This window comes from Diospyros lotus, chromosome 12, assembly GCF_014633365.1.
Source record: "Diospyros lotus cultivar Yz01 chromosome 12, ASM1463336v1, whole genome shotgun sequence".
Taxonomy (NCBI): Eukaryota; Viridiplantae; Streptophyta; class Magnoliopsida; order Ericales; family Ebenaceae; genus Diospyros; species Diospyros lotus.
The window spans coordinates 38,785,032-38,809,182 of record NC_068349.1 but is presented as its reverse complement, the minus strand read 5'-3'; the positions used below and the strand labels follow the sequence as shown (position 1 = coordinate 38,809,182).

Below are 24,151 nucleotides of genomic sequence, written 5' to 3'. Positions count from 1 at the left end.
TAAGGAAGAACTGAAAATAAGGCTCAAAGGAAAAAAGATCAATATGGTCTTTAGAGGGGAAGCGTGAGTCATCAGTAGCAAAGGAGTCAGTCACAATCTGGACCCGCGCGAGGTGGATTGCGACCGAGCTTCCAGCCCAACAAATGAACTAGAGGATATTGTAGTCAGTGACATTGATGCTGAAAGGTGCCTCAAGCTGGGCAAAGTCCTCTCCCTCGAGGTAAAGACCCAACTGAATGATTTTCTTGAAGCAAATTTAGATGTATTCGCATGGAACCATGAAGATATGATAGGAATAGACCCAAATGTAATGCTACATCGACTCAATATCGATCCCAACCATAAGCTAGTTCGCCAAAAGAGGAGATCCATGATGGTTGAGCGTTACGCGACCTTAAAAGAAGAGGTAGACAAAATCTTTGCCAACAAATTTATCAGGGAGGCCCATTACCCGACCTGGGTAGCGAACCCAGTCTTAGTGAAGAAAAAGAATGGAAAGTGGAGGACCTACATCGACTTCATAGATTTGAACAAAGCCTGCCCGAAAGATAGTTTCCATTTACCCAGAATTCACCAGCTCGTGGATGCAACAGCTAGCCACCAACTTCTCAGTTTCATGGATGCCTATTCGCGGTACAACCAGATTCTATAAACCCCGATGAGGAGGAGCATACATCATTTGTCAGGAATTGGGGGCTATACTGCTACAAGGTAATGCCCTTTGGACTAAAGAATGCATGAGCAACATACCAGCGGCTGGTTAATATGATGTTCGAAGATCTGATTAAAAAAACCATGGAGGTATACGTAGATGATATGTTGGTAAAATCCAGGCAGGTTACCAACAACATCAGCGACCTAGAGGAGGTATTCCAAGTTCTGAGAAAGTACTAAATGAAATTGAATCTGCTCAAATGCTCATTCAGTGTGGCTTCTGAAAAATTTTTGGGATTCACGGTGAATGATAGAAGGATCGAGGCCAACCCCAAGAAAATTCGAGCTTTGCTTGACATGCAATCACCTACCAAGATGAAGGAAGTGCAAAGCCTTAATGGCCAGATCGCTGCCCTCAGCAGGTTTGTCTCCAAAGTAGGCAAAAAACTTCCTGTGGATGGAGGAATGCAAAAATGCTTTCCAGCAATTGAAGGATTATATGGGACAGACTCCCCTCATGTCAAAAGCAAAGGAATGAGAGTAGTTAATCATCTACCTAGGAGTCTCTAAGTATGCTATTAGCGCAGCACTAGTGCGAGAAGAAGACCGAGTGCAGTACCCTGTGTATTATGTGAGCCACAAACTACTTGATGCTGAAACAAGGTACACCCCTATGGAAAAGCTCATGTATTCCTTAGTGGTCATGTCAAGGAAGCTACGCCCCCATTTCCAAGCTCATCAGATTGGCGTATTGACCAAGCACCCTCTAAAACAGATTTTACAGAAGCCCGATACATCCGACCGTTTACTCAAGTGAGCCATTGAGCTCGCCCAATTCAACATAGAGAACAAACCAAGGTTAGTCGTCAAAGGGCAAGTGTTGGCAGATTTCATCGCAGAATTCGCGGGCCCAGTAAAGGAGCCCGCCTCTTTAGTATTTCCAGTCTGTAATTATTTGTGGATGGTTCTTCCAGCGAGCATGGATCTGAAGCTTGTGTGCTCTCGATAAGCCCAAAGGGACACAAGATCCCTTATGCGTTGAGATTTGGGTTCAAAGCAAACAATAATGAGGCCGAGTATGAAGTGTTGTTGGTAGGTCTACGTTTGGCAAGAGAAGTCAAGGCAGAACGATTAGCAGTTTTTAATGACTCCCAGCTCATAGTTTGTTAAATACAAGGGGAATATCAAGCAAAAGGCCCAAATATGGTAGCCTACCTCCAGAAAGTTCAGGAACTAATTCGTCTCTTCGAGAAGTGCAAGTTGAATCAAGTGCCAAGGAACCAGAACTCTCAAGCCGATGCCCTCACTCGCTTGGCGTCAGTAGGAGATGCAAACTCCTTAGGAGTCATTCCCGTGGAGTTCCTAGCTACACTAAGCACGAAAGGACAAAATGAGACGTTAGCAATCGAGCTGAGGCCGGGTTCATGGATGATACCCATCGTTAAATATCTACAAGAAGAAAAGTTACCAGGTGACAAGTTAGAAGCATGGCATACACGAGCTTGGGCAGCCATGTACTATATCCACAACGATATACTGTACAAAATGGGGGTTTCAGCCTCATTACTAAGATGCATCGATGAGCCTGATTTCCAAGTAGTCCTCATAGAAATCCATGCTGGTCACTGCGACAATCATGCTGGGGAGTATCCTTGGCCCAAAAAGTATTTCGTCGAGGGTTTTATTGGCCTACCATGAAGCAAGATGCTATAAATCTGGTAAAGAGGTGTGACACATGCCAAAGATTCACAAAGATACCACAAGCTCCCCCTACCTATCTACAATGGATGAGCAACCCATAGCCCTTCGCTATATGGGGTATCGCCTGATCGGGCCATTTCCAATAGCTCACAGCAGATACAAGCATGCTATAGTGGCTGTTGATTACTTCACCAAGTGGACAGAAGCAAAGGAGCTCGCACAGATATCCACTACAAAGGTAAAAAAGTTTGTATGGAGCAATATCATTTGCAAATTCAGAGTTCCTCAATAGATAGTCACAGACAATGGAACCCAGTTCACCAACGAGTAGTTTGTCCAATTTTGTGAATCGCTAGGGATCAAGAAGAGCTTCACAGTTGTGGACCATCCGCAAGCCAACGGAAAAGTCGAAGTTGTCAACAAAATAATCAAGCAGATATTGAAAACCAAGTTGGAGGGCAAAAAGGGAGCCTGGGTGAACTAGCTGCAAACCGTGCTTTGGGCCTACCGGACCACGGCTCGCACCACCACGGGAGAAACTCCCTTCTCTATAGTATATGGGTCTGAGGCGATGATCCCGACAGAAAATGAAGTGATCAATCAGCTTAGAGCCACCTTCGACCAAGAGAACAACGACCAGCTATTGGCCGCAAACCTTGATTTTCTTGAGAAGCAAGGGAGCTAGCTCGTATGAGTAGCGACCTACCAACAACGCGTGGTAAGATACTATAATCGAAGGGTTTGGTTCCGGTACTACAATGTCGGCAACCTCATGCTACGTCTTATTCTCCCCGGAGCTCGTAAGGCCAGCGATGGGACATTGGGCCCAAACTGGGAAGGCCCCTATACTATAAAAAAATGCCTCAGCAATGAAGCATATCACTTGGCCGACATGGATGGAGTCATTCTCCCACGAGCTTGGAACGCGGAACATCTTAGGTCATATTTTCGATAAGCAAACATTTCTCTTTCACATGATATTAGCTATCAATTAACATCTCATTTCTCTAGCATTACTTTGTTAAATTAAGCATTCGATTTATGCGATATTAATGTGTCTTTCTCCTGCCGAATCTTATTACACCCACATTTTTTGGTTGTTAAAAATAAGAATCAGAAGATAGTTTGGGGTATGGGGGCTATGGTCTGCGAGTTGGGTCCCATTCAACTTGGTTTACGCGCCATGGTTTGAGGATCACCTGAGCATTCACCATAGTCCTCACCCTATACCAGGCTTCGAAAAAATAGAATCCACTCATCTTGACTTAGTGTCATGGTTTGAAATCTACCAAGCAACCACTTCCATTAAATAATTTCAAGTCAAAAGTTCACTAGCTAGGGTCCTTTCATCTTGGCACAAGTCATGGTCTGCGACCTACCTGAGTGTTCTCTCTCGACTACATTATTTTTATTGATGTTCGATTGAATATCTTTAAAAGTTGCGAGCTGAGACCCATTCCTCTTGACTTAATATCAAGGTTTGGCACCTACCAAGCAAACACTCCCATTATTTAGGCTAAGGGTTCATTAGCTGGAGTCCTTTCATCTTGACTCAAGTCACGGTTTGCGACCTTCCTGGGTGTTCTCTCTTAGCTTATTAAACTTGCAATAAGCCACGGTGTGTTAACTGAGATCAGCCTATAACCCACCTGGACACATAACTCGGCAATACAAGTCAATTAAGTGCAAGCCATAATATGTCAACTGAGGTCGCAGGATGATCTACCTGGATGTACATCTCGGCAAGGTTTTCAATATGATCTTTTTAAAGACATGCTAATCTAAAAGGTCATCCCAACGGGCCTAAAGTATGGTAAATACCTTACCGGACATGCATTTGCGGTTGTTATGCCTATAGATTAATGACCTATCTTTAAGCTTGCTAATCTGCGAGCTGGAAATTCTCTGGATCTATCTGGGCTTATCGTTCTTAAGTTATATTCTTGAAGACTTCTTCCAAGTTATACCTTCAAGCTTATCCAGATATGCAGGAATTTCTTGGAGCTCGTGTAAAAGTTAAGTCATGGAAATGGACTCAAGTTATATTATGAAGACTGGTTCAAGTATTATTAAGTCTAATTTAAACTTTGAGTAAGCTTGAGTTCGTTGCAAAATTAAAGTAAGAAATACGAGTTCAGAAAATTTTGGTTTCATTAATGAAGTAATTCTATTACAAAGATAAAGAGAATACAGAAAGGAAGCCTAGCTAGGAGGAACGACATCTTCAACAGGCTGAGCTCTGACAGGCTGAATCTGGTCGGCTTCAGCGAGCTACACCTCAGCAACATCGACCGGTTGAGCTTCGACGAGAACAGCTGGTGGGGCGACCTCAGATGAATCTAACAGAGTGGCAGCTTCAGCATTCTCAGCAGCTTCGGTCGAGTACCGTTTCACCTCCTCAACGGCCTGTTCCCCGAAGAAAGCGAAATCCATCTCGGGATGGTTGAGCCAGGGGGTGTAAAGGAATGCCGAGTAGGTGTCGGACTTGGATTCCTTGCATGATAAGTTTATCCGAGCCTCCACTTCCACTTTGATGTCATCGATGGCCTCCTGCAGCCCCGCCTCGGTCGATTTCAATTTATCCTGGGTCTTCTGTAGCTCCTCCCTAGCTTTATTTAGCTCGCCAGGTGAGCTTGGAGTTGGCAAGCTCCCACATATCCTTTGCTCGGTGGAGCTCCTCATCGAGGTCTTTATTCCTTTGAAATGTTCCCTTAGCCGCATCTCGAAGCCCCCGACCTCCTTTTGGGCAGCAAGAAGCTCGGCATGTTAAGTCTTTTTCTCCCCCTTGAGCTTCTTTATTTCTTCTTCGAAGGCAACCATCGCTGCCTAAAGCCACCCTTCAAAATCCTACCGCTACTTTTTGGCTTTCATGGCGGCAAAAGAGGTCTAAAAGACACAAAGGGTTAGCTCGAAAAAAAAAAAAAAAAAAGAGCAAGCTTACCAGGAAACTGTGGTGAGTTATGTAGTCATCAAGCACCGCCCCACTCACCTCATCCTTATCCAGGGTCTTGACAGACGTGCCTACGATTTGGGACATCTCGTCCATGAGGGCGTGATAGTAGGCCGACCCAGGCATCAGCTCTTGAGTGGACCCTTGTTTCCCTCTTTCCTCGGGGATTCTGGCCCTTTTTCCTCTATCACTCTCCCGCTGCTGGTCTGGTCCTCTTTTTGACCCGGCAGCAGAAGTGTTGGAAGTCTCCTTCAAGATTTCTTTCCCGCGAGCTCCGCTAGAACTCTGGTCGCGGGGGAACAAGAGGTCTTTGCTCTTGTCACTGTTGGGATTGCTGCTCTTATGGCGACTGCTGTTGTTGGGGCCTTTGTTGCTATTGACGACGCGATCGTGGTTGCAGTTGCTCCAACCTCCCAACCCTTGAGCTTGAGCTCGGAGTCGCGGAGGCAGCAGCACCCGACCTGGCCACGGACCTCTTCGGCGTAACGAGGTTGAGCTCCACCATATCTTCGGCTTGACTTTCTTCCCCCCCTGTTATTGTCGCTCGACTCAGGGACTTAGAAGGTAAACAGGAGGACTGTGGCACCCAAAACCTCGATGTGATTTCCTTTGATAATCTCGGCATTAAGAAGGGGTGCGAGCTCGTTTTCTCTAAGCAGCTCGTTTGTAAGCTCGAGATCCTCTGAACCTGACCCCGCAACGATAAGCTTATCGAGGATGTCGATCTCGTAAGCTGACGAAATTGGTTTCTCATTCCCAAAACCTACATCACAGGATGAGGATGTCAAGTCATATATATGAAAAGTAAAAGAGCCCTGTGCTAGCAGATATGTTCTTACCTAGGGTCAACGCGAAGCTGAAGCTTCTGAGTGACGATAGCGAAGGGCAAGAAGCAAAGAACCAACTGGACTTATAGTCACCCACGTTGGATTTCCCTTTCACTTTGCCCTGCGAAAGGATGGCCTTATATTGAGAAGGACGAGCTGCCAGATAGTACAGCCTGCCCTTGGCATTTTTAAAAGAAAAAAGAAATTTTACTAGTTTTGGTGATGAGGGAGGAAGTTTATTCCTAAGATATAAGACAGTCAGGGAAGTGAGTTGGGTATTGATCGAGACTATCGAACCTCGATGATTGTAAAAATATATTTCGGATCTGCAGCAAGCGTGCGACCCCAAAGTCGTCTCTCAAAGGAACCTCAATACAAATCTGTCATGACAAGAACTGAACGAGGGAGGTTTTTTGATGAAAAAGAAAGTATGAAGATTGAGTAAAAATATAAAAACGAAACTGTCTATGGATCCAAACGCAACCAGTTACAAATCTTTCCCTTAAACCAGGTTTTCATCATCCCTTCTTATAGATTAGATCTAGTCGAGTTTCAACACCCAAAATCTGCATAAATAAATCTCCAACAACCGTCTAGAGATCAAATCAAAGCTGATATAAAAAATCAAAGAAAACCTCCTTCAATCAGTCTACCAATTTTAATCTTCATTCACACAGATTCCAGAACCTAGTATCCATAACCATCCATACCAAGTTATTTGTTTCTGCTTCTTTCCTTCGTGTGTTGTATCAACCGACTATAACATTAAAACCGCAATATAGAAAAGAGAAATCCACCCCGTATATGTTCATACAACAGTCTTGAACATGCACTAGAATAAGCGAAAAATAAGTAGAGAAAACTTAAAACAAATATAATTGAAATTCAAACCAAATTTCGTAGAAGCTTTCGGGATTCAAACCATGGAATAAGTTCGGATTTGCAACTGATTACAAGTGTTTAGCCCTCCATGGAGAAGAAAACAAAAATAGAGAAAAAAATGGCTACTATTCATGAGACAAAAAATATATATCGCCCTCCACCTAATGGCCTCCTAAGGTGCTTAAATAGAGCTTAAGGAGGAAACCCTAGGTTACCGTAACTTCACAGCCGATTTTGAATAGGATAACATGCGTTCTAGGCTTCTGCCCCTTCATAAAAATTGTAGATCAGGAAGAGTAGATGAATTTGGGATTTTTAATCACTTGATTTGGATATCGGACGCCCAAGTTATGGCCTTTTAAAGAATCAGTGTTCAGTGTAGCTTTCCTAATTTAACCCAGCTATCTGGTCTCGACTTTGAAGCGATGTTTGGAGGCCCAAACGAACTCGGATTTGGACAAACCATACCATTCCAGAAAGCCTAAGAAGTCCTCTACAATATCTCTGAAGACATCATTCACGTTCTGGGATTATAACTTGGCCAAAAATTTGAAAGGAGCACAGAAGCTCAAATCTGTCAGCACACTTTTGCTTCTTTGTCTCCAATCTCCTTGTTTCCCTTCTTGCCATCAAAATTCCTTATGACCCAGGAAGCCCTAATCTGTCCAAAATAAAATAAAATAGTGTGAAGCCCAATTCCTATAAAATAAAATAAAACAAAATCAAGATGAATAAAATGACACAACTAACGTGCAAAAAGACTAAAATGAAGGCTAAATAATATGAAAATATGCGCTCTATCAGGTATACAAATTTGGTGTCAATTGAAAAGGTGCGAGCTTGACCTCGTTAAGAAGGTTAAGAAAGTATGGAGCTATAGGGAACCTAAACCTAGACTCAAGGTGTTGGGGGCTAATGGCTATGAAACCAGGAGGTGGAGAGGCTACGTGAGAGCTCGAGGCGGGGATATATACTAGTCAGTTCTTCGGGAAACGAAACTCCCGAGTATAAGTCCCCACCTCAAGGAACTTGGCCTTAGAAGGAAATCTTTTAAAAACCTTGCCCCCCATGCTTCCCTCAGTGACCTGCTCGCCGATGACAGGATCAATTTCGAAAGACGACACATCTATGGCCTCCCTAACTCGTGAGCTCGTCTCCTCAAGGCTATGCATCTCTATCGCAAGGCAGTCTTTCAAGTTCGAGGTATCGTCCTCTCCTATGACATGGTTGCAGCGCTTTTGGCCTGAGTTCCCTTGAATAGATTCGGACATCTACAACGAAAAAGAAAGAACAGTCTGGTTGCACGTCGCAGACCAGACTTCAAAAGAAAATCGGAAGAACCCTAAAAAATATTCCTTATTTGAAAGGTCATGTGCTTTGCGACGAAGAGCCGCCTAAGGTGGAGGAGCTATGACTACAAGCCCGGTATTCCATTAAGGGCTAATCCTAAGGTCATTAAGCCCAAAGGCTCGGTGAACGCCTAACTAACAGATGCGAATCGATCCCCCAGAAAGCGAAAGTAACGCCAATAGAATCGAAAGACCGAAAGAACCATTGACGGCTAACCGACGATAGACGGTCTAAACAGAAGAAAGAAACAAAAGCCACGAGAAGCTTACCAATCACTGAGTCCTTCGCCGGTGTAAGAACTTGAAGCAAGCCTCGGGCAGAGATGGCCAGCGCCTAAACGGTTGCGGGCAAAAGAGCCTAGTCACAATGGAAGTCTCAAGGACGAAAGCAAAAGCAAGAAAATTCGAAATGGATTGAAGAGGGAAATAGTAAGGATTTCCCTTGCATTTATACCTTTTAGCTCAATCAACCTCAGCCATCAGATCATTGCGACTTATGGAATGCTCTGCATCTATCGGCTGCACGATAACATCTAGGTCCCATAGGCATAATCATGCATAGCAATGGGGACGTGCGCACTAAATGTGCAGCAGACAAGATGTGATGCATGAAACAGCGTGATTTGAACCAATTGGGCAGAAAGCTGAAAGGTGGATTAACAGTTGGAATAGCTGGCACGCGTCAACTCCTAGTCCGAAGATCGCACTGCAAGCTGGGGGGCTTAATGTTACGGGTATTTCCCGCTCTACTCCTTATGGGCTGGGCTCGACCCAGCAGGTTGGTCCAATCACATAAAGCCCAGTAGACCCCAAACTGAGTTCGCTGAAGCAAGCTCGCACATCGCTGGAGCCCAAGCTCAGATCGCAAGGCCAAGCGGACTTTATACTAGCAAGCTCCCAACTACACTTCGAACGAGCTCCCAGCGACTCTTGCAGTTTGCCAAATTAACTGATCAGCTCATATAACGAAAAGGCCACAGGCCAGAGAACATTAGTGGGCTAGGTGCCGTCCTAGTTAGGCCATTCAGGCCCAACCTGGCCCAATCCTCTCGGCCCATTTGACCGGCCCATGTCCGTCTCATCCTGGCCCCTTGCAACAACATCTGAATTTTTGCGCGCCCACCTTAGATCCCATCCTCAATAATGACGGATCCCATCAACATTAATGAGGGTCCCATCGGTACCTTGCCGCTACATGGGCGCCCCCTGCCGGCGTCGGATATTCTGTCCCATCACCTGCAAACGTACAGCACATGTAAGAGGACATCTCTCCCTCCTATATATCAACCAGCTCTCCCCAGAGCTAAGGAATGTTTTTTCCTGCCAACTTGCTGATACTCTGCATTTCCTTACTTACTTACTTGAGCATCGGAGTATTTTCCAGGGGCCGATCGGCCGGCGTATCAACAAAACCAAACCAGATAACACCTTTCTCCCTTTCAGATTCATTACACCAGTGCGGGCCAACGAATCACGGTCGACCAATTTTGAACGTCTACAACATATCTCTTTTACTTAAAAAAAAACCTTGAAACCTAAACTCTGAACTCAAAACCCTAAAAATCCTAAAAACCCTAAATACTAAATCCTGAAAACTCTAAATTCTAAACCCTAAAAACTCTAAACTTAGAGATGTCAAAAGCGTCGGCCCACGGGCTTTTTAAACGGGCCGAGCCAACCCATTTACTAAAAGGGTCCAACCTGGCTCGGCTCTTTCTACCATGGGTAGGGCCCGACCCATGGCCCCCTGTAAGAGGGTGTGGCGGGGCCAGCCCATAGGCCCTAGTAAGCCGAGCCCACCGAGCCCAACCCCTTTTTCTTTTTTTAAATAATTTTTTTTAAAAAATAACACATATATAAATATCAAAATAATGCATATATAAAAATTAATTCTTTTCTTTTTTTTCTTTTTAAACAATTTTCTTTTTTAAGTTTTAAATATTATTTTATTATTTTATATTTCAAAATTCTATATACCTTGTAAATTTTCTTAGAAATTGATATGAAAAATAGTGCACATATAAAAAGGAGAGTATTTATTTATAATTTAAACATATAAAAAAATTAGGTTAAAAATTTTAAATATATTTATGGTTATTATTATATATATTGCAAAATATAAATTTTTTAGCATCCAATATTAATAATTAATAAAAAAATAACATAGTTAAAAAAATAAATAAGCAACAAACGTTGAAATTCCCAACTTGGAAATAATATAAGGTCCCAAAGGGCCTGACCCAGTGGGCCTAACTAGCCGAGCCCATAAAGGCCTCATGGGCCCGGCCAGTTTGAACAGTCCCATCCCGGTCGTGGGCCACCCGGCCCTTTTGACACCTCTACCTAAATCCTAAACCTTAAAATTTTAAAACTCAAAAATCAAAACTCTAAACCCTAGATCCTAAACCTTAAACCCTTTGTTGGATGATTTTTCAACTACAATTATCCGTTTACACATAAATAAATTGGTGAATGGGTTGAAGAAATGGAAACAAAAGTCATTACCTTTCTATATTAATCATATTCAATGTTATGAAATAGTTGAATGTGATGCATGATTCTGGTTTCTTGTATAGATAATTATTATTTATGCATGTTGTGTGGTATAAAAGGATAAAGACGAAGAGAAAACCAATATGATTAAGGCTACTACTCCATTTTGCTGCCAACCCCACTCAGTGTGATTACGGCTTGGGATTCTTGTAATCTTTCATTCAATTTTGCTGCCAACCCCACTCAATGTGATTACGGCTTGGGATTCTTGTAATCTTCCATTCCATGTTGCCAATTTGGCATTGCTCCTGATGATGCGGTAGCCGATCACCCTCTTCCACCTCTTCCAGTGTGCCTACAATGGAGATGGGGACTTACTCCCCCTGTGAATCTCCGACGATCAAGTCAGATGTCTTTTTTACCAGTAAAAACCAATATAATTACTTATACTCCAATTATCAAGAGATGATTCGATCCCTTACCTTTGCTCTTCCTCCTTCTTTTATCCTTACGTTGAGATCAAGATTTTGGATAGAGATCTTCGGGATCTCTATCCCACTTTTCTTGGAATCTTATCGATAAGGATTCCTTAATAGTCGCCCTCTCCGAAGAGTTCGGGATAGCTTTCTTCCTCCGTCATCTTTGGCGAAAGGATTAGTCCCAAAGACCTCGGGGACTTCCTTACCGAGCATCCTGCCAACTAGCGTGGCGATACATATCTGCCATGTGTCCTTCTAGATCCAAACAAGATAGCATCTGCGAAGTACCCCTTAAGCAAACCCGTGGCACGACTACTATAGGACGCCTTTCCAGGGCATGGGAGTAATTACGGACCCGAAGGTATTCTCCTCATCATTTGCCCCCTCACTCCTTGAGCTCTTCGATTCGAAGGGCTCGTGGAGTGCTGGAATCTCCAAAGCTCAAGCTCTTATTATCCCAAGGGTTAGTATCTACGGGGCCCGAAAAGCCGATGCGTCTTTTTCTCTCACGCGTATATGGAGGGCACAAATATCCATTTTGTTCCAGCGATATTTTCTCTTCCCAATGCTCTATCCAAACCTTTTCGTCTTTGGAACCGTGCTGATCTGGGGTAGTTAATGTTCATCATTACTCGCCCTTTGATCTTCCGCTCCTATGATTTAAACAGGGGTCTTCCACTCTTCCTTTCTTTCTTCCGATTATTCTCCACTTCCTCCTCATTGTCACGGGGCCAGGTGTTCTCATCCTCTTTACCTTCCTTGATCAATCTCTCTACAATGGCGATCACTAGCTCCGGACATTTCACCTCAACCGGCGTCGAGCTCGTAGAATGGGAAAAGCATCATGCGGCCTCCATTACTTGCCAGTGGATGAGTGAGTCGGAATGCCAACAATTTTGGGAGAAGTACGCGATTCCCGACGAATGGGAGGTCGAGTTCAACACCCATCTCCGAGCGTGCCATCCCGTCGCAGGTCGACTCTGCGTTTACAAGTGCGCCTTTGATCGGGGCTTTCGACTACCTTCTCGGGGGTGGGTTATGTCACTTCTTCAACATCTTACTATCGCCCCTGCTCAACTTTCCCCTTTCGAGTGGATGTATTTGATGGGCTTCATCGTTATCTGCCGTTTTTCTCGAGTGGAACCCACGGGAGAGCTCTTTGACTGTTTTTTTACCACCAACCACGACCCCGGTGATTGGATTTCGATCTCTCCAAGAATCATAGAGGAGGGTTGCCTCCTTGCCCCCAAAGAGCGCATCGAACTTGAGATCAAAGCCTCAACCCTATTGCATTCCGACGGATCGAAAGACTCAGATGATTGGAAGGAGTGTTTCGTCTTCGTCCGTCCTCTATCAGCCGGCTCTACCGAAGAAATTTGATCTATTAGCAATGGATGGACTTTGGATACTAAGCACAAACGTCTGAGCATTGAGAACATCAAGGAACCTACCAGCAAGCTTATGAAGGTCAGCCGGGACTGGGTAGAGGGATGGCTTTCTAACCCAGCTCTTACCGAAGCGGGTTTGAAAGATGTGAATTGTAACTTTTCGCCCTTTGCCTTCTTCTTCATTTCCCACTCCTATTAAACGTTGACCTTTGTCGCTATTTTCGCAGTTGAAAATCATTGGGAGATAACATATTCTCCCATTACCGAGAAGACAATCTTAGACTTCCCGAAAAGCAAGGGCCCCTCGGCCCCTCCTAGCAACAGGAAGATACCTGAAAGGGCTGCCCCCCACTGAGCGAGCCTCGAAGAGCAAAAAGAGTAAAAAGTCCTCGACACCTTCCCGATCACGAAGAATGGCGAAGGAGGATCCTCGGACTTTCCAAGAGGCTTCCAAGAACGGCGCCAATGGGGGCTCAAAGGGCTTTTCTTCAGAGCCCCTTGCCTCAAAAACCAAAGACCCCCCTTCTACGCAACAAAGGTCCCCAGTCGTTTCTGCCCTCTTGCTGATCCCCTCCAAAAATGATACGGCGACCATCGCCCAGGTACTCGAAGCAACTAGCACGGAAGCACAGAGAAAACAAACTTCTGTAGGTACGGAGCCCACTATAACGTCTCTCAGCGTTCCTATCAGTTCTGTGTTTAAGCGAATATTAACGCCATTAGCACCAAAGGGGCTCTTAGAATTGACGGGGGAGGCTTCGCTGGAAGGGGCTTCGGTGCTATCAACGAGGGAGATACTAGTGCGCCGAACGAAACGTCGTAGGGTGGAGACTGCACCTTCTGCCGATACTATTTCCAAACCTTCGATTCCCGACGCCAACAATGCCCCCCCCAACTACTTTGGCCCTCTCTAGCACTCTACCAACTTCGAGCGAACCAGATTACTCTGCCGAGATTCTAAAAGTATGATCACAGTCTTTTCCTTTTGAATTTCTTTCATGTGGATGGATCTTAATCCTGACCTCGTTTCTACTTCTCAGAATCTTACGGGTTTCCAAGATTTTGTGTTCCGGCGAGAGTCCGAACTCCACGCCCAACTGTCAGGTCTCGAACACCGCGTCCATATTTTGACCAAATCTGTTGAGCTGGCACAAGAAGATGCAAGACTCGCCAATGAAGCCGAAGCTCAGGTGCGCGAGGATCTGGAGTTAGTCCAGAGAAACATGCTCGAGGCTAACCAAGCTAATTCCCGGCTCGGGGAGGAACTGGATGCTGTGAAGGACGCCAATGACCAGCTCCAAGAAAATATAAGCAAACTCACCTTAGAGCTGAAAGAGGCGAAAAATGGGCAAGTCGAGGCGCTGAAGTCCTATTCTCGGTGCAAGGAAGACCTTCGCACCGCTCATGCTCAACTTCAGTTTCCCCTCAAGGATGCCCAAGTGGCCTTCCAGAATGGTCGCGAGGATTTCCGAATCTCTGAAGCTTACGCCGCAGAGCTGGAAGAAGTCCTTCGGGGCGGGTTTGAGCATATGAAGAAACTTACAAAGGAGCATTTTCCGAACCTGGATGTGGACTCCATCCCCTTCGATATTACTGTTGCCTTATCCTCCTTAGAGTAGATATCTTTCTATTCAAGCTTCATAATAAAAAAATTTATCTTTTCGTCTGATCTTTGGAAATTTTCCTTAGCTATTGCCTTTCTTTTGTCGTCTTCTTTTTACTTTTCAAAAAAGGAAGAAGAAAAGGGAAAAAAAGAAAAAAAACCTTTAGGAATCGGTCTTGATCCTTCGGTTATTTTGTTTATCGCTGAACTTTATCGCTGAATTTGATCGTCAAGGATCCTGGCCCCCCCAAGGATCACGTCTGATTCCTTTCTTTTTTGTTGGGGGTTTATGCCCCTCGAGGATAGTATCCAATCCTTTTGTTTTGGTCGAGGGTTTGGGCCCCCCGAGAATCGCTATCCGATCCTATTGTTTTGGTCGAGGGTTCGGGCCCCTCGAGGACCGCATCCGATCCTTTTGTTTTGGTCGAGGGTTCAGAGCCCTCGAGGACCGCATCCGATCCTTTTGTTTTGAACGAGGGTTCGAGCCCCCTGAGGATTGCATCCGATCCTTTTGTTTTTGTCGAGGATTCGGGCTCCTCGAGGATCACATCCAATCCTGTTATTTTCGAGCTTAGGGCTCGAGGCCCTCCGAAGTTAAGCTCACTTTATTCAGGTGCACCCTCCTGGATCTTTGGAGACGAAGAGTTTTTACTCATAAGGGAAAGAATAAGCTTATTCCTGGATAACATATGAAAATAATAAGGAAATACTACTGCCAAGACATATGCAAGTAATTAAGAATTATTATCGACAGAATCATATGAAAATAATAAAGAATCATTACTGGTAGAACTTTCTTAAATTCTGCACGTTCCACGCATTTTTCACCAGTATACCCTCGAGGGTCTAGAGTTTGTAAGCCCCAGGGCTGAGAACCTTTGTTACCCTATACGGACCTTCCCAATTCGGTGTTAGTTTATTTGCTTCTCGCGCCCCCCGAATATCTGCTCGCCGCAACACCCAATCTCCAGGAAGAAAATTTCGCGCCCTTACCCTTCAATTATAGTATCTTTCTATGCGCTGATTGTAAACAGCTTGTTGAATCTTTACCTGATCACGAAATTCATCAAGGAGGTCAAGGTTGTCCCTCAAATTTTGTTCGTTAGATTCGGGGTTAAAAAGCTCCACTCTAGCGTAGGTACCCCAATTTCAACTGGGATCAATGCTTCCGAGCCGTAGCATAAGCTAAAAGGAGTTTCACCCATGGATACTTTCACCGTGGTACGGTAAGACCACTAGGATGTTCGGTAGTTCTTCCACCCAACTTCCATTTGCCTCATCCACTCGCGTTTTCAAACCACGTAACAAGGTCCTGTTGGCGAGCTCAATTTATCCATTAGCCCATGGATGGGCTACCGAGGTGAACTGCTACCTAATTCCCAATGCTTGGCACCATTCTTGGACAGATCGATCAGTAAATTGAGTGCCGTTATCGAAGATTAGTACCCGAGAAATTCTAAATCAACAAACCACATTCTTCCATAGAAATTGCTTCACCTGCCGGGCGGTAATAGAGGCCACTGCCTCGGCTTCGACCCACTTTGTAAAGTAATCAATAACGGCCATGATATATTTAACCTGACCAGCCGCTGGGGGAAAAGGCCCTAAGATGTCAATACCCCATTAAGCAAAGGGGCAAGGCGTAGCCAAATGAGCTAGTGCGACCGCCGGTACATGGACCAAGTTGGATGTCCGCTAGCATCGGTCGCAGGTCCTGGCTAGCTGTTCCGAATCTTTTACCATCGTTGGCCAATAATACCCCTGCCGAAGAGCCTTTTGGCTGAGAGTTCGGGCTCCGATTTGGCTTCCACATATGCCTTCATGAATCTCTCTCAAGATATAATCTGCTTCACTAGGTCGGATACACTTGAGCAATGGCTGAGCAAATGACCTTCTGTAAATCTCCCAATTGACTAATACGAAGCTTCGGGATTTTCATCTAACCTCCCGAGCTTCTGAATCATCTTCAAGGAGTTTCTCTTCCTTTAGGTACAACAAGAAATGATCCATCCAGCTAGGCTCATCCTCCACACATAATTGATCAGCGACCTCTTCGATACTCTTCTGTGGCAAGGACTCGATCCGAATTTCTCGAGAGCTCGTAGGGAAAGAGGAAGAGGTAATTTGAGACAACGGGTCCACCTCCGCATTCATAGCCCGAGGGACATACTCCACCTTTACATGTTGGAAACGTGCCATCAATTCTCTGACAATGGCTAGGTATCGTGCCATGTGGCCTTCCCGAGCTTCGTACTCTCCATTCACCTGTTGCACCACCAAATTAGAATCTGAACTCACCTCGACGTTCTGAGCTCCCAACTGTTCAGCCAATCTCAACCCTGCCAACAAAGCCTCATACTCCGCCTCGTTGTTGGATACTCGGAATTCAAAATGTAAAGTATAAGGCCATATTTGTCCCTCGAGACTTTTTATCATTAATCCTGCTCCTCCACCACCCGAGGTTGAGCTCCCATCTACAGCCACTGTCCATGGTCTCTGATTTTCCTCTGCCCCTTTGGGAGTCCCTATCCCTTCGGCGATAAAGTCGGCCAACGACCGTGCCTTAATAGCTGGCCGCAGCTTATACTCAATGTCAAAAGCAATAAGCTCCATTGCCCATTTTAGCATCCTCCCTAAAAGTTCTGGTTTGCTAAGAACCTGCCTCAAAGGTTGGTTAGTAAGCACAATAATCGTATGAGCTTGAAAATAGGGCCAAAGCTTCCTAGCCGAAACTATCAAGGCGAAAGCCAGCTTCTCCATGGGAGGATACCGGACCTCCACTCCTGTTAACCGCTTACTTGCATAATAAACGGGCCTCTGTATCTTATCTTCTTCTTGTACCAGCACCGAGCTTACAGCTTCCTCAGTCGTTCTCCTGGCTTTGGCTTGGTGAGAATCGGTGGCGTAGCCAGATGCTCTTTCAGCTTTTCGAAGGCTCTCTGACATTCATTATTCCATGTAAAGTTGTTTGCCTTTGCTAAGACCTTGTAGAAAGGAAGCCCTTTTTTTCGCCAAACGGGAGAGGAATCTCCCCAAAGTCGTCATCTTGCCCGTAAGACTCTGCACTTCCTTGATACTCCTCGGGGCTGGCATATCCATAATGGCTTTAACTTTTTTCGGGTTTACCTCAATCCCTCGGTGGTGTACTATATAGCCCAAAAACTTCCCTGCAGAGACGCCAAAAGCACATTTGACAGGATTAAGTTTCACATGGAACTTACGAAGGGTTTTGAAGCATTCCTCCAAATCTTCCGGATGATGCTCTACCTCCATGCTTTTCACCAGCATGTCGTCCACGTATGCTTCCATATTTCTCCCGAGCTGATGTTGAAAAAGCTTATTTACTAAGCGCTGGTAAGTGGCTCCTGCGTTTTTCAAACCAAAAGGCATCACTGTGTAGCAGTAAGTTACCTTATTGGTAATGAATGTTGTTTTCTCCTGATCTTCTGAGTGTAATGGAATCTGGTGGTATCCTTGGAAAGCATCCAGAAAACTCATGAGCAAACAACCGGCAGTCCCATCAATCAGGGCATCAATCCTCGGGAGAGGATAGCTGTCCTTCGGGCAAGCTTTATTAAGATCAGTGAAATCAATGCAAAGCCTCCACTTGCTATCCCCTTTTGGGACCAACACGACATTTGCTAACCATTCCGAATAATCAACTTCCTGAATATACTGTGCCTCCATTAACTTTGCAACTTCCTCCTCAATTGCTCGAGCTCTTTTAGGGGCGAAGCTTCACTTCTTCTGCTTGACAGGTTGGAAGCCCGGTCGTATTCCCAACTTGTGCATCATAACTTCTGGATCTACTCCTGGCATGTTCTGAGCAGTCCATACGAAGATGTCCACATACTGCCTAAGAAGTGCTCATATCCGACCCCTTAACGGGTCTTTTAACTCCGCACTCAACCTTATACAACGATCTGGGCAATCTTCCTTCAAAGGTACTTCCTCCAATTTATCCACTAGCTCCGCTGTTTTTGGATCTTCCAGCCCTTCTAGTCGAAAACTGACCTCCTTCGGAGGATCTTCCCCCTTTCTTCCTTGGGGATCCCTTCGAGAACCAGGAGCTTCTCATTGCAACATTGCTTCTCTGTCTTTTGCTATGCCTACAGAGGCCATATAACACTCACGTGCTGAGCGCAAATCTCCCCGTACTTCGCCTGTTCCACTGTCTGTAGGAAACTTCATCATCATATGGTACATGCTAGGAATAGCCCGAAGGGCGTTAAGTCCAGACCTTCCTAGAATCATGTTATAGGCCGAAGGCACGTCTGCTACCAGGATATCTAGGATGACTTGAGAAGTTCGGGAACCTTTCCCTACAGTCAGCGAAAGTTGAATGATCCCTTCTGAATATACGGCCTCCCCATCAAATCCCACCAAAAGGACCCTCGCTGGCCTTAGTTGCGCTATTTCGTACCCCATGCCTAAGAAGGCTTGCCGATACAAGATTTCAGAGGAACTTCCTGGATCCACGAGGATCCGTCGAAGCTCCCATTTCCAGAGCTCAGTTGTTATCACCAGCGGATCATTTTGATTCGAGTACCCCGGGAGGTCACTATCTGAAAAAGAGATTGGCTCGACATACCTCGACCTTTTTAACCCAATGGCTCGACTACCGGCGCCTCGTTCGCCTTTCAGGACTAGGACCTCCCCTACAGTGAGTGTATGGAATACTGGAGGCTGGGGATGATCATCTTCTCCCCGCTGTGATCTCTCTCCTCGAGGCGAACGTCGAGCATGATCTCGATCGTCCGTTCGGTCCCTCTTAGGGGGACTCCTCGACCGCGATCGTCGATCCTTCCTTCTCTGAGAATCGCCTTCCTTGGCCACATATCTGCTTAAGAAACCTCGATTGATGAGCTCCTAGATCTCCTCTTTTAACTGGTGATATTCCTCGTATCATGGCCATGGTCTCGATGGAATGGCAGTATTTATTTCGGTTCCTTTTATCAGATGGTGCCTTCATCAGTCGAGGTTTCTTCAGATAGTCCTTACCTTCGATGGTGGCCAGGATCTCCGCTCTCGGGGCATTCAGAGGGGTAAAACCACCCGAATCCCACCGAGGATGGTGTTTTTCCTTTCGATCATCATTCTTCCTTTCCTCGGGGTGCTTCTTTTTGTCTTTCTTCTCTGTGTGTTCTTCTCTCTTGGCTTGCATGACTTCTTCGGCATTTATGTACTTCGTAGCGCGACCCAAGATGTCCATGAACATAATCAGGGGCGTTTTGGCTAATGACTGAGCAAAAGAGCCAGGCCTTAGGGTGTTCTGGAATGCCACCATAGCCACACTGTGATCAAAGTTCCCAATGCTCAAAGCCTCCATATTGAAACGTGAAATGGAGTCTTTCAGAGGTTCTCCTTGGTTCTTCTTCATACTCACGAGGGCCATGGTGGACCTTCGATGCCTCCGAAAAGGTGCAAAATGTGCCAGAAAGCTGCTTCGGAGCTGTGCAAAACTCGCGATAGAATGGTGGGCCAGGTTTAAATACCAAGCCCGTGCGTGCCCTTCCAAGGTTGCCAAGAAGACCCTACACCACATCGCATCTGAGGCATCCTGCACCATCATATGAGAGGTAAAAAGATCGATGTGGTTTATCGGGTCAGAGGTCCCTGCATAAGGTTTGATGGTCGAAATGCGAAGACGCTCCAGTGGTACCGCCGCCATGATCTCTGGGCTGAGGGGGTGATTCACCCTTGTCCCCTAAGCCTCTCCAGACTTTGGCTTCAAAGCGACGATCTCCTCTTCCAATTGTCGTAGTCTCCTTTCTTGCCGCTGCTGCACATACGACAAGTCGGAAGATTCGGCTGCCTCGCCATGCCCGTCGTCTTACCCTGGCCTCCGCGAATTTGTCTCCCGCAGATATGACTCCTCCTCCCTCGGGGGCCCTTGCCTTTCCTCTGTCCGAGAATGCTGGGCTTGCTGTCGATCCAAGAAGCCCGCGAGTAACTCCGTCAGCCGCTGCACCTGACCTTCTATGAGTGCTATCCGATCAGGAGGGGGTGGAGGCCCCTCCAGACTCCGATCTCTCCCTGGCGGGCTTCTTGGAGGATTCTGCTGATTGGGCTTTGGAACGGGGTTACCCCCGGTGACTCGAGATTGCTGCCTCCTTTTCCCCATTATAGCAAAAGGAGATTACTAAAGAACGTCCCGACCTGCTGTGCTGGAGAGACAGAAAAGAAAATGCCTCAGCCCCACGGTGGGCGCCAATTGATGATGCGGCAGCCGATCACCCTCTTCCGCCTCTTCCAGTGTGCCTGCAATGGAGATGGGCCCGGTGAATCTTCGATGATCAAGTCAGATGTCTTTTTTACCAGCAAAAACCAGTATAATTACTTATGCTCCAATTATCAAGAGATGATTCGATCCCTTACCTTTGCTCTTCCTCCTTCTTTTATCCTTACGTTGAGATCAAGATTCGGATAGAGATCTTCGGGATCTCTATCCCACTTTTCTTGGAATCTTATCGATAAGGATTCCTTAATAGTCGCCCTCTCCGAAGAGTTCAGGATATATAGCTTTCTTCCTCCATCATCTTTGGCGAAATGATTAGTCCCTAAGACCTCGGGAACTTCCTTACTGAGCATCCTGCCAACTGGCGTGGCGATACATATCTGCCACGTGTCCTTCTAGATCCAAACAAGATAGCATCTGCGAAGTACCCCTTAAGCGAACACATGGCACGACTGCTATAGGACGCCTTTCCAAGGCATGGGAGTAATTACGGACCCAAAGATATTCTCCTCATCAGCTCCTATGTTTGGTATGTGGGAAATTAACTTGGTTTTTGTATTCCCTTGTTACGTTTAGATGGATTTGTAAACGAAAAACAGGATAGTTGTTGTTCTCATGATAGATCAAATTCACATTTCCTCTCTGCAACTGTCCTTAGTGTACAACAGGGTTAGTTTTTCCTAATGTAATATTTTCTTGTCCTTGAAAATTTGGATTAATGTAATGCTTATCAAACATTATGAAAACCATAGTGGATAATAATTACACTTTTAGGAGTTGGTCCTTCCACTTCTTGCATAGCAATATTCTTTCTACTTTTAATTGTGCCTATCGTCTTGTGTGTCATTGATAGGGTTTAATTGTTTACATATTTTTATCTTAACCTTGTGTTAATTTTTCTACATAAATGTGTGTTTATATGATTTTATATTATTTTAATCTCTTTTTGTAGGAACTCGGCAAAGGAAATTAATTTGAAGATTTGGGCGTAAAAGGAAAAAATATATATATATATATTATAAAATTAATTTTAAAATAAATAAATAAATATTTTAAATAATTAATATTATAATATAATTAAAGTTATTATATTTAATAGTATATTAAATATTATATGTATTATATTATATTATAATATTCATATATATTATATTTTATCTTATATTATTTATATATATAATATTATAATAAAATAACTATTATATATATATATATATTAATGGTGGCAGTGGCGTGTAAAGGGCCTTAGGGCTCCATGCGCCACACACATATATATAATAATAGTTGAGGAGGATGGAAAGGAAGTAAGCAGAAAAGAAGGATGCGGCACAGTGGAGATTGAAAAAGGGCTTCTGGAGACGCACAGGAAAAGAAGGAAGAAGCCGAGCACTTGAGGCGCGCAAAGAGAATAAGTAATTAGAGGGATTTTGAAGCCGCGTGCGGAGTAGAAAATTACAAGGGACGATTAACGCACACAGTGATAATTCCGACTCAATGCAACTGTGACCCAGATCTGATTTCAGATCTGGGCAGGAAGCATCTTTCTTTCCTTTTTCAATTTCAGTGTTTATTTTTAATGTTAATAATGTCTAGCTAAATTATTTTAGATAGGGTTTGGATGAATTTTAATATTGGGATTATGTGATTATTTGTTTAGTTTGATTCAAAATCCGATTATTATTTGCGTGAGAAATTTATATTATTGCGTTTAATGTTTTAAAAGATTGATCACATTTTAATGATCTAATGATTTATGCATGACTGAGTAAAGGATTGTTATAAATTAGATCCATAAGCAATATAAATTGCATGTTTGACTATGAGATCGAAAGATGATTAGCTCATGTATGAGAATCAAGAAGCTTAGTGAGTCAAATCTCCTTTCGAGATTAGAGGTTTCCAAAGAACATAATCCTTATTTATTTTGTTGATATCTGTTCAGAAATCTGGCAGTGAAATTGAATTAATAAAAGATTAATATGACTTGAAAAAGCTTATTAATTAATTGAGAGAAATCCACCATCACATGCAAATAATTATAAAATACTGTAAAGGTATTTGTGGTTTTGAATCGAGTTGAATAGATAATTACATAACCTAGATTAAATGAAATCTAAACCCTAGTGCATTAATTAATTAATCTTTCTCCCAAAGAATTTAGTTTTCTATTTATTTTTCTTTTTATTTATCCAATTAATTAATTAATTCAACTTAGACTAATTAAAATTGTTTTGGTATTGTGATCTAGTCGCGTGGAATCGACACTCTTTTTATCACTATATGCATATTTGACAAGAGTGCACTTACCCGAATTAATTGTGCATAAATTACACATCAGTCATGTCTACTTGACTTTGAAATTTGGTTCATTTCAACAAATAGAGTTGTGGAGGTCAGTGAGATGTGGTGTGTTCAACAGAAAGAACTGCAACTGGATAATAGGCTTAAAGGGAGATCTGAAGGTGACCGCAGCACTGATGGCAGTCACAGAGACATGAATGATTCACAAAGGGCTACTAGTACTGAAACAAGTGCTGGTGCTTCACGTTCATCAAGGGAAAGAGCAATGCAAGATTGCCATTCTAGGGTAGATGATGGTTTGAAGGATGAAGACATTAAGGAATTTCTACAGTCAAGATCCCTCCTCTTCCTCCCCACAACACAAGCCCCCCCACCCCCAACCACACAAAAAAAAAACAAAAAAAGCAAAACAAAAAGTGTTTATGTGCTTGTGAATTTCTGGAAACTTACTAAATCTTTATTTCCAGGGTCAAGCGTGGTAGGGGCTCTGTTGGTTCGCGAATGGATGGAACTGGTCCTTACCTTCCCCCTTCCCCAGATTCCCAGGCAAAGCATTTAGCTAACCATGATAGGGGCAGCAGGGGAGACTGGGGACATCGCATCAGTCTTGGTCCCAAGAAGCCTTTTTTCCTAAAGCCTCGTGCATCTTCTGAAAAGGAGCCTGTTGAGGATGAGTGGGAGGAAAAGAAAGTTGGCTCAAGCAAGAAACACTCGAGAAAACACAGGTCAAAAGAGGGAGGGAAAAAGATGTAGGCATCGCGAGTAAGGAGTTGTATATTTTCTCACCTTCCAATTTTACATTGATAGAGAGGTGGAACGCGGGGTTGGAAAATCTGTTGGCTTGTATCATAGTTTGTCTCTGTACAATAAGTAAGCAATTGCTTGTGGACGACTATTCTTGGTTAATTGCGCGTTTCTTCTTTATATGTTCTTTGTGAGTTGGCACGGTGAACTTTCTATATGAAATGGTTGTCTGCTGTTGCTGCTGCATTTTTTCTTATATTGGAGTCGTAGGAAATATTTTTTTTCTTATATTGGTTTGTTTCATATTTTGTCTATATGAAATGGTTGCTGCTATTACTGTTGGAAGTTTTAAGTTGCTCATGTAGATCTTATTAAAAGCATGGGCGTACGGTTTTATATTCAAACCGTACGCTCAAATTCTTCCTAGTCAATTCCTCAATTGGTGTGGCTCAATATGTTAGGGCAGATTCATCAATTAACACCTTAATGCCTCGTGGTGTGCGATACAATTGTAACCATAACAAAAAAATTCACATTAGTGT

General features: G+C 44.1%; 1 protein-coding gene across 1 annotated transcript; it reads left to right on the top strand.

Moving 5' to 3' along the window:
- The first annotated feature begins 22,965 nt into the window (after positions 1-22,965).
- LOC127787677 (uncharacterized) lies at positions 22,966-23,618 on the top strand. Its single transcript, XM_052315733.1, has 2 exons — positions 22,966-23,195; positions 23,333-23,618. The coding sequence occupies exons 1-2, from the start codon at positions 22,966-22,968 to the stop codon at positions 23,616-23,618; spliced, it is 516 nt and encodes a 171-aa protein (XP_052171693.1).
- The last annotated feature ends 533 nt before the right edge of the window (positions 23,619-24,151 follow it).